This window comes from Pseudorca crassidens, chromosome 17, assembly GCF_039906515.1.
Source record: "Pseudorca crassidens isolate mPseCra1 chromosome 17, mPseCra1.hap1, whole genome shotgun sequence".
In the NCBI taxonomy this organism is placed as follows: domain Eukaryota; kingdom Metazoa; phylum Chordata; class Mammalia; order Artiodactyla; family Delphinidae; genus Pseudorca; species Pseudorca crassidens.
In genome coordinates this window covers 37,496,015-37,506,718 of record NC_090312.1, presented here as the reverse complement: position 1 = coordinate 37,506,718, position 10,704 = coordinate 37,496,015, and the positions used below count along the sequence as shown (strand labels likewise).

The 10,704-nt window shown below is 41.2% G+C and overlaps 1 protein-coding gene across 2 annotated transcripts; it reads right to left on the bottom strand.

Annotated features, from left to right (window-relative positions):
• Positions 1-743: 743 nt before the first annotated feature.
• On the bottom strand, positions 744-10,448 carry COX6C (cytochrome c oxidase subunit 6C). Of its 2 annotated transcripts, XR_010936249.1 has the most exons (5): positions 10,292-10,448; positions 9,085-9,219; positions 7,766-7,894; positions 1,870-1,906; positions 744-874 (listed from the first exon to the last, which is right to left on the bottom strand). XR_010936249.1 is itself a non-coding variant. In XM_067711652.1 (4 exons), the coding sequence occupies exons 1-3, from the start codon at positions 10,349-10,351 to the stop codon at positions 7,781-7,783; spliced, it is 309 nt and encodes a 102-aa protein (XP_067567753.1). In that variant the 5' UTR covers positions 10,352-10,448; the 3' UTR covers positions 744-874; positions 7,766-7,780. The 2 variants fall into 2 exon arrangements, 1 of the variants encoding a protein (XP_067567753.1); XM_067711652.1 differs by lacking the exon at positions 1,870-1,906.
• Positions 10,449-10,704: the final 256 nt, after the last annotated feature.

Sequence of the window (10,704 nt, the reverse complement as noted above, 5' to 3'; positions counted from 1 at the left end):
AACACATAAATGTGTGTTCTTAAAATGCAGCTTTTCACTGATACTTGGGTTTATTACAGTTTACATCATTGGAACTCAGGAATTTTGCATGAGTTAAAAAGAAAATTTTTGTTAACATAATAAAAGAACTGGTGATTAAATTAGCTGTGGCTAAAATACACTTAATTCTTAAAGCTCTCTGTAGTATCACTTTGATCACAACAAAACCACAATTATTAAAGGGGAGAAAGGTCCTAAGACCTCCCTGAGAAAATGTTATTACCACACTTTAAATTAGCAGACGTTACTCAATTGCAATTCCAATTAAATAACACAACTTTTTCTAGACTAGATGTATATTCCATATTGTACAGTTAGGTCTTCAATAAAGTAATACTGAGTAAAAAACCTTAAATTTTAATTACCTACTATTACATCTGTCCAGTGGTTGGATCCAGTAGGGCAATTCAGTGACAATGAAGTCCAAAGACGTTTTATTGGAAAGGCAAGTCTCTGTTCCTTTTAAGAGCCCACAGTATAGTAGTCATGTAGGCTCATGCAGACCCCTTAAACCCATGGCCCAGGCAGTTACCTCAGTGAAATGGACAAAATGTGAGGAATCAAAAATGTCCTAAAACAATGAAAATTTTAAAAAATATTGAAATCAGGTTATCGTCGTAAGATTCATAAAGTTAAAAATCCCTGACCAATTCTAATGCAAGTACCCTGAACTGTAAGTATCAGCAAGAGTAACTGCACAAAAATTTAGTGTCCACAGTATTTGTTAATCGTTTATTTATCATGAGAAACTATTCCTTAGCCCAGATATTAGTAGTTCATAGTGCAGGAACACAGGTAAGTGACACACTTCCATGGAACTCAACCCAAAGAAATTCTGTGGAGAAAAACAGAGTGGCCAAGTTAATGACAATCGTTCTCTTAATAGTTCACCACCCTGGAGAACCCCTGAGGTCTACTGCTACCAGTGGAAGCCACACTTTGATCACTCACCCTTAGCCCAGCAGCAGCCCTGTTCAGGCTGCCTGGGCTCCAGGTCCATTCTCCCCCATGCTCCCTAACCTCCCTGACCAGCCTCTTTTCCATTTGGGACATTCACACCTTACTTTGGGGTTTTTGCTTTTATTTACCAAATTCTGCTTTTTTTCTTCAAGTCCACCCCACTCTGTTCCCTTCTCATACCTGTACTGTTCTTAAAAACCAGTAGCCCATCTGTCCTAAACATTTCTATTCCTATCTCCAAATCTGTTCCTTTTTCTTGTTGTTTTTTAAACAATCAACTTCTTGTAAGTAAAAGGTAAAAAAAAATATTTTAAAAAATCAGCCTGTTAACATCTGATTATGAAATGCATACCCACTGTGGAAGTTTTGAAAATCTCAAAGGTACAAGAAAACAGCAATGTTAAGATTCCACACACAACCACTAATATTTTCTTGATCTTTTTACCTTCAGCCTTTTTTTCTGTGCACTCTTTAACATAGATCACCCTTTACAAAATACATTCTTAGTTTTCTATTCTACTAATTTCTGTTACTTTGTGATTACCAACTCTAAGGGACATAATAGTCCATGATATGAATGTCATAAATTCCTTATCAATTTTCCAACCACTGGGAATAAAGTTGTTTTTCTACTATTATGTATTATATATATTAAACTGTGGCATGTATCTATCTGACTCAGATACCTCCTTAATATAAACTATAGAAATGGAATGTAATAGAATTGAATCTTATATTAAGCAAAAGTTATTCATAGTCAAAATTATCCTTAAATCTTTTAGAAAACTGATCTGAGTCCAGTACAGCAGGTCTCCCCCACACCCCAGATCTTGGGAAAGATCACACACACACACTCTCACACATACATACATATGGCAGTTGGAATGCTCCTTCAGGAACAGTCTGCCTGAAAAAAAAAATAGCACATTCACATTCCCCTTGTCACAGCAAACTCACACTGGGGTGGTAGACAGGATCTTTAACTCTACTTGAATTGTTCTACCTTACTATTTTGTTGAGCTTGAATGAAGTTAAATACATGAATTACAAGACTCCATAGTACAAACAGTTTCATCAGGTACTGGACACATGCTTTCAAGTCAATTTAACAGATGACCTTTCATCAGCACACAAGCCAGTCCTCTTCTAGACACAGAACCGTAATCACACTATCCATAAGGCAGTGGACCTTAACCACCCAAACCAGAATCTCTGGAAAGCCACCAAGTCACCTACGGACATCCAAATAACAAACTATAAAAGGTGTCCAAAACTTGTTTTTTAAAGCACTTCTAAAAATGTGATTTTCCTGATGCAAATCTAGCAGTAATAGCACAACATGCAAAATGATTCTGAACATAAAATTAACTTCATGTCAGCAAGATGGTGCAATAACGAAGCTCCATACCCCTACTCCCTGAGAGAAAAAGCAAAGACACATGGACCAAAGTGTCTTTGTGAGAACTGCAGAAATCAATTAAGCTGCAACAACCAAGCAAACACCTAATATGAAAAAGCTGCACTCAAAATGGCAGGAAATGTCATGCACTTTTTTCTCACCCTTGCCCCACCCCCTTCTCAATGCAGGAGTGTGGTCAGGAGGAAAGTGACCAATTCCTGACTCCTCCTTCAGGGCAGAAGGAAAAGAGAAGACCCTGCATGCAATGTTCTAGCTTATTTGAGGGCTTCCCAAGGGACTGCTTCTATCTTTATCTCAGAGCACTGATGAGAATGGTGACAGAGTTTAACTGACTTATGAGACACCACCAAAAAGACCAACCTATGTACTCTGGAAGTGCGAGAAGGGGCAGAGAGTTTATTTGAAGAAATAATGGCCAAAACCTTCCCAAATTTGAGGAAAGAAATGGATATATAAATACAAGATGTTACTGGAAGTCAGATGAACCCAAAGAGACCCAACACCAAGACACAGTATAATCCAACTGTCAAAAACCAAAGACAATGGATCTTGGAAGCACCAAGAAAAAAATGATTCATTGCCTACGAGGGAGCCTCTGTAAGATTATCAGTGGATTTCTCAGGAGAAACCTTGCAGGTCACAAGGATTTCAGATGGTAAATACAAAGTGCCCCCCCCCACACACACACACACAAATTACCAACCAAGAATACTATAACCAGCAAAAATGTCCTTCAAAAATCAGGAAGAAAATTAAGACATTCCTAGATTTTAAAAAAACCTAAAAGATAAGGAGTTCATTACTACTAGATCTGCAATGAGAGTTCTTCAAGTTGCAACAAAATTACACTAGACAGGGACTTCCCTGGTGGCGCAGTGGTTAAGAATCCGCCTGCCAATGCAGGGGACACGAGTTGGATCCCTGGTCCGGGAAAATCCCACATGCTGCGGACCAACTAAGCCCGTGCACCACAACTACTGAGCCTGCGCTCTAGAGCCCGCAAGCCACAACTACTGAATCCCGTGCACCTACAGCTCACGCTCCGCAACAAGAGAAGCCACTGCAATGAGAAGCCCGAGCACCGCAACATGAAGAGTAGCCCCCCCTCACTGCCACTAGAGAAAGCACATGCGCAGCAACAAAGACCCAACACAGCCAAAAATAAATAATAAATAATAAATAAATTACACTAGGCAGTAACTCAAAAGCCATGTGGAAATATAAAGTTCACTGGCGAAGGCAAATATATGAATAAATATAAAAGCCAGTGTTGTAACTGTTTCATATCCCCACTTTTAATTTTGTAGGATTTAGAGACAAAAGCTCTAAAAAAAAGAAATCTATGTTAATGGGTACACAATATCTAAAAATACAATTTGTGGCATTAGTAACAAAGTAGGGGAGCAGAGTTGTAAAAGAGAATTTTTGTATGTGATTGAAATAAGTTGTTACCACTTCAAAATAGATTATAACAATAGGTTGGTTTAAACTCCCCAAAAGTCATAGATCTGAGGAATGGATACAAAACAAGGTCCAACTATGAGCTGTCTACAGGAGATTCACGTTAGATCCAAGGACACACATAGTTTAAAAGCTAAGGATGGAAAATGATTCCATACAAACAGCAATCAAGAGAGCACGAGTGGCTATACCATTAGCAGACAAAACAGACTTTAAGTCAAAAAATGTTACAAAGACAAAGGACATTATATAATGATTCACCAAGAAGACAGATTATAAATATCAATATATATGCACCAAACATTAGAGCTTTGAAATATATGAAGCAAATATGAAGCAAATGCTAACAGAATTGAAGGGAGAAATAGACAGATCTACAGTAATAGTGGGTGACTTAAAATACTTTCAATAATGGCTATAAGAACCAGACAGAAGATCATTAAGAAAATAAGTGGACTTGAACACTACAGACCAATCAGATATAAGAGACAAATACAGAACATTCTACCTAACATGAGAATACACATTTTTTTTCTCAAGTGCATATGGATTAATTTCCATGTTAGGCCATAAAACCAGACAACAGATTTTAAAATACTGAAGTCACATAAAGTATCTTTTCTGGTCACGAAAGATGAAACTAGAAATTTATACCAGAAGGAAAACAGAAAAATCCACAAATATGTTGAAATTAAACATACCCTCCAACAATCAGTGGGTCAAAGTGGATATCAGAAAAGAAATTTAGGACCTCCCTGGTGGTGCAGTGGTTAAGAATCTACCTGCCAATGCAGGGGACACAGGTTTGACCCCTGGTCCAGGAAGATCCCACATGCTGTGGAGCAACTAAGCCCATGCACCACAACTACTGAGCCCGTGCTCTAGAGCCTGTGAGCCACAGCTACTGAGCCCATGTGCTCTAGGATCCACATGCCACAACTACTGAGCCCACGTGCTGCAACTACTGAAGCCCACGCACTTAGAGCCCGTGCTCTGCAACGAGAAGCCACCGCAATGAGAAGCCCGCACACCGCAACAAAGAGTAGCCCCCACTCGCCACAAATAGAGAAAGCCCACGCGCAGCAAAAAAGACCCAATGCAGACAAAAAATAAAGAATAAAGAAATTTAAAAAGATCAAGTCAACAAGCTAAGTTTACACCTTAAAAAGGTAGAAAAAGGGGCTTCCCTGGTGGCGCTGTGGTTGAGAGTCCGCCTGCCGATGCAGGGGACACAGGTTCGTGCCCTGGTCCAGGAAGATCCCACATGCCACGGAGCGGCTAGGCCCGTGAGCCGTGGCCGCTGAGCCTGCGCGCCTGGAGCCTGTGCTCCGCAAGGGGAGAGGCCGCAACAGTGAGAGGCCCGCATACCGCAAAAAAAAGGCAGAAAAATAAAAGCAAGCTAAACGAAAGCTAGCAGGAAATAAAGATTAAACAAAACAGGGAACAGAAAAACACTAGAGATACATCAACAAAATCAAAAGAGCTGGTTATTTGCAAAGATAACCAATATAACAAACCTTTAGTCAGACTAAGAAAAAAGAAGACTCAACTAAAAACAAATTAAAGAAGGGACATTATGTCCCCAAATTAGGTCACCCACATGAAATGGAATAATTCCTATAAACACACAACCTACAAGAAACAGATTAACAGACTTATAACTAAGTAAGGAGATTAAATCAGCAATCAATAACCTCCCAACAAAGAGAAGCCCAGGATCAGATGGCTTCACAGGAAAATTCTACCAAACACCTAAAGAGTTAACACCAATCCTCCTCAAGCTCTTCCAAAAAACTGAAGGGGAGTGGGGGGTGGGGAACATTTCCAAATTCACTCTATGTATTTTTTGTTTTCTATATATTTATATTAAGACATCTTAAACATTTCTGTATGATGGAGAGACTGCCCCCCACCATGTTTTCCTGATCCTCTCACATGTCTCTTGTGGCCACATCTGACTCACTAACTCATTTAGGAATATAAAACATTCTATAAGACCAACATTACCCTGATATCAAAGTCAGACAAATATAACACAAGAAACTAGAGAGTAATATCCCAAATACAGATGCAAAAATCCTTCATAAAATACTAGCAAACAATTCAGCAGCTCATTAAAAGGATTACACACCATGACCAACGATGATTCAACATATGAAAATATACCACAGAGCCACATGATCTCAACTAATTCAGAAAACGCATCTGAAAATTTCAATACCTTTTCATGATTAAAAAAAATTCAAATAAAGAACAGAAAGAAACTACCTCAATAAAGGTGATACATGAGAAACCCACAGCTAATATACTCAATAGTGAAAAGCTTCTCCAGGGCTTCCCTGGTGGCGCAGTGGTTGAGAGTCTGCCTGACGATGCAGGGGACACGGGTTCGTGCCCCGGTCCAGGAAGATCCCACATGCCGCGGAGCAGCTAGGCCTGTGAGCAATGGCCGCTGAGCCTGGCCTGCGTAATGCAAAAAAAAAAAAAAAAGCTTCTCCAAGGTCAGAAAAAAAAACCCAACAAGGATGCCCATTCTTACCCCTTCTCTTCAAGATAGTACTGGAAGTCCTAGTCAGAGCAATTAGGGAAGAAAAAGAAATAAAAGACATCCAAATTGGAAAGGAAGAAGTAAAACTATCTCTGCAGATGACCTGATCTTATATGCAGAAATCCCAAAAAGATTTCTCACACACACACAAAAAACTGTTAGAATAAATTTGGCAAAGCTGCAGGATACAAAATCAACGCACGAAATCAGCTGTGTTTCTAGATACTAACAATGAATAATCAGAAAAGCAAATTAAGGAAACAATCCCAATTACATTAGCATTAAAAAAAAAATACAATTCTTAGGAATACACTTCACCAAGGAGGCAAAAGACTTGTATACTGAAAGATACAAAACACTGCTGAAATTAAAGAAACAAATGGAAAGACATCCTTTGTTCATGTTCCCTTAACATCATATCCAAAAATTAACAGAATGGATCAAAGACCTAAAGGTAAGAGCTAATAAAACTATAAAACTTTCGCAGAAAATATAATACTTTACAACACTGGATTTGTCAATGATTTCTTATACATGACACCAAAAGCACAGGCAACAAAAGAAAAACTACATAAATTAGACTCCATCAAAATTTCAAATGTCTGTGCATCAAAGGACACAACAGACTGAAAAGGCAATCCATAGAATGGGAGAAAATATCTAAATCATATCTGATAATGAGTTTTAAATAACTCCCACAACTCAACAAAAACAATCCAATTAAAAGTGGGCAAAGGACTTGAATAGACATTTCTCCAGAGAACATACACAAATGGCCAAAAAGCATGGGAAAAGATGCTCAACATCGTTAACCATTAGGGAAAAGCAAACGAAGACCAAAATAAAACAACACCTCACACCCATTTGGATGTCTATCAAAAAACCAGAAAACAAGTGTTCACAAGGATGTGGAGTAATTGGGACCCTTGTGAACAGAAGTTGGTGAAGTGAAAAATGGTGCAGCCACTATGTAAAATAGTATGGCGGTTCCTTAAAAAATTAAAAACAGAACTACCATATCATTTAGCAACTCCACTTCTGAGTATATACTCAAAAAAGTATTAAAGCAGGGTATCAGAGATATCTGCACACAAAGCAGTAGCATTATTCACAGTAGCCAAAAGCAATCCAAGTATCCATTAACATGATTAAACAAAATGTGGTATATAGATAAAATTGACTACTTAGATGAAAAGAGTTCTGAAGACTGGCTGTACAACAATATAAATGTACTTGACAATACTGAACTGTACACTTAAAAATAAAGACTGTATATTTTATATATATTGCCACAGTTAAAAAAGATTTTAAACAGTAATTTCAAATAACCATATTACCTTTATATTCCAAAATCACTTTGCACTCTGAAAGACACCAGCCTTCCTCATCTCCTCAAAATCTTTCATAGAATCATAATTTCTGTAGAAATCTGTATATGCCTTCTTTCTTGGTTCAGCCACAGCAAACTAAAAGGTAACATATCACATTTAGGACTTTTTTTAATTATTAGAAACAGTATCTAAAGACAACATAAATCACCAAGTTTTTGTTCACCTTGAATCCTACTTATCTTGAATCGTATTATTAAGGCCCTTAAAGAGGTAATTAAGTTAAAATGAAGTCTTTAGTGTGGGTCCTAACCCAACATGACTAGCATCCTTAGAAGAGAAGAAAATTCAGACAGGAACAATGCTAACACACAGAGGACCATGTGATGAGAGGGAGAAGACAGGAATACAAAGCCAAGGAAAGAGGCCTCAGAAATCAACCCCACAGCCAACTTTTTTTTTGGCCGCGGCGCAGGGCATGCAGGATCTTATTTCCCCAACCAGGGATCGAACCAGTGCCTCCTGCAGTGGAAGCACGGAGTCTCAACCACTGGACTGCTGGGGAAGTCCCCCACAGCTATCTTGATCTTGGATTTTCAGCCTTGAAAAAAAAAAAAATCTCTATTGTGGAAGCCACCCAGTTTGTGGTATTTTGATATGGCAGCCCTAGCAAACCAAGACAGCTTCATTTAAAGATGGAGGACAAGCTACCTGGGGAATAAGGTACTTTCCTATCACACTGAGGTGGGTCAAGAAAGGGTAAGAGGAAAGGAGCACATTAAAGAGGGAATTTCTTTTAAAGACTCTAGGGACTTCCCTGGCAGTCCAGTGGTTAAGACTTCGCCTTCCAATGCAGGGGGTGCGGGTTCGATCCCTGGTTGGGGAGCTAAGATCCCACATGCCTCGTGGCCAAAAAACCAAAACATAAAACAGAAGCGGGGGCTTCCCTGGTGGCGCAGTGGTTGGGAGTCCGCCTGCCGATGCAGGGGACACAAGTTCGTGCCCCGGTCTGGGAAGATCCCACATGCCGCAGAGCGGCTGGGCCCGTGAGCCATGGCCAATGAGCCTGCGCGTCCGGAGCCTGTGCTCCGCAACGGGAGAGGCCACAAGAGTGAGAAGCCCGCGTACCGTAAAAAAAAAAAAAAAAAAAAAAAAAAAACAGAAGCGGTATTGTAACACGCTGAATAAAGAATTTTAAAATGGCCCATGTCAAAAAAAATCTTTAAAAAACAAAAGACTCTATATGTTTCTATGAAAATAAAATACATTTTCAAATTTAAAACACATTTTTGGACCATGAGCACAAAGTAAAAATAAAACATACATACCTTATAGAAAGCTGCAACTCCCAGGGAGACAATGAATGCTCCAACAATATGAAATCGCAGACGCTTGCCCAGAAGGCCACGCATCTGAGGTTTTGTCAAAGAACTGGAAGCCATGGTAGTTTTTCTCCTTGACAGCTAAAATAATAAGAGACAACTCTTAGAACATAAAATACCTAAAGAACTCTTCTGCATAATGCATTTTAGTACTCAGAGAGGCACAGGCAGGACAGTGGACCGACTCCTCTCACAAACCCTAAGGTCTTTACTGGCTTCGCGGTTTCATCTTCTCACACGGTGAACGACCACCCTAAATAAGCAAGATGATCGCAGCCCAACAGTAGTAACCAGGGAACAAGAACGACAAAAACCTCACCCAACTACAGGGAAGATTAGCAGCGGCTCTGGATGGGGAATCACAAGTGCAAACATTCCTAGCATTTACTCTACAAGCTTACTACCAATTCATTTCAGCCTGTGAGACAGCTGTTTTCCCATTTTATTGAGAAAACCGGGCTGCAGGAAGGTTACCGGACTATTTCAAGGTCACGCAATCAAAACTAACACTCGGGCGGGACCCCAGCACGTCCCGCAGGGCCCACTTTGTGACCCGGGCCTGAAGGCCGCCGCGCGCGGGCCGGCCTCCCGACCTTCGGCGAGCGCGGCCCGGCAGGGTCGGAAAGGTCGTGGGCGCGCGCAGGGGGCTGCCGGGAGCCCACCCCTGCCCTCCTACCACAGGGCCGGTGACCCTCCTGCAGCTTCCCAACTCCAATCACAAACGCTACCACAAAGCTGACGCCCACTAAGAGCCGACGGTGCTCCAAGCCTCGGGAACGGATAAGGAAGAAACCACCTTCCCTTTTTGTAGGTAAAGACACTGGGACCAAACAGGTCAAAAGACGCAACCAAGGTCACGCTAAACGCGGTAAAAAAGCAGCGGCCACCGGGCCCGGGCCGGCTGTCTCAAAAGCCCGGGGGTCCCTCGAGGCTCCCTCAGCAAACCCGGCCCCCGTGGGACCCGCGCCGCCGGCCCGCCTCCCCTAAAAGGCCGCAACGCGGGCCTGCTGGGGTCGACGAGGGCGAGAGGTCCGAGGTTTTCCGCCCCAGAGATGCAGAGTAACGATTTAGCTCCAAGGTAGACCAACAGCAGGCAGCGGGAGGCGGCAAGTACGGGAATCCGAACGAGGAACACAAAACACCCAAGACTCACCTCTACAACGACGCCCTTGGAGAAATGGACGGCGTTCCAGCAGCGCGCAGGCGCATACATAGAGGGAACGAAGCGAGGATCCGGCTACGGTGGCCCAAAGAGTACAAAAGGCCTCCAGCGCACGTCCCGCCGTTCAGAGCTGAAGATAACCTGCGCATTTAGCCTCTTCTCTGTGTAACCTTGGATTCAGGGTTTGAACTTGTGAGTCAGTTTCCTTAGTCAAGTCGAGATATTGATCTTACTCATACACAGAGTTGATATGAACTTATTGGAGAATTCAAAGATTTTTAATATGTGAATTTTTTTTTTTAATGTACCCTACAGATACAGCACAAATCATCCTGGGCATGGATTGCTCCAACTATGTGCACAAACCAACATTTTCATTATGACTATCCTTATGCATCTAGCCA

Coding starts and splice junctions, on each gene's coding strand:
- COX6C (XM_067711652.1), bottom strand. CDS start 10,351: ATGTATGCGCCTGCGCGCTGCTGGAACGCCGTCCATTTCTCCAAGGGC. Junction 9,220..10,291: donor CCAAGGGCGTCGTTGTAGAG/GTGAGTCTTGGG, acceptor TTATTATTTTAG/CTGTCAAGGAGAAAAACTAC. Junction 7,895..9,084: donor GAGTTGCAGCTTTCTATAAG/GTATGTATGTTT, acceptor GTTACCTTTTAG/TTTGCTGTGGCTGAACCAAG.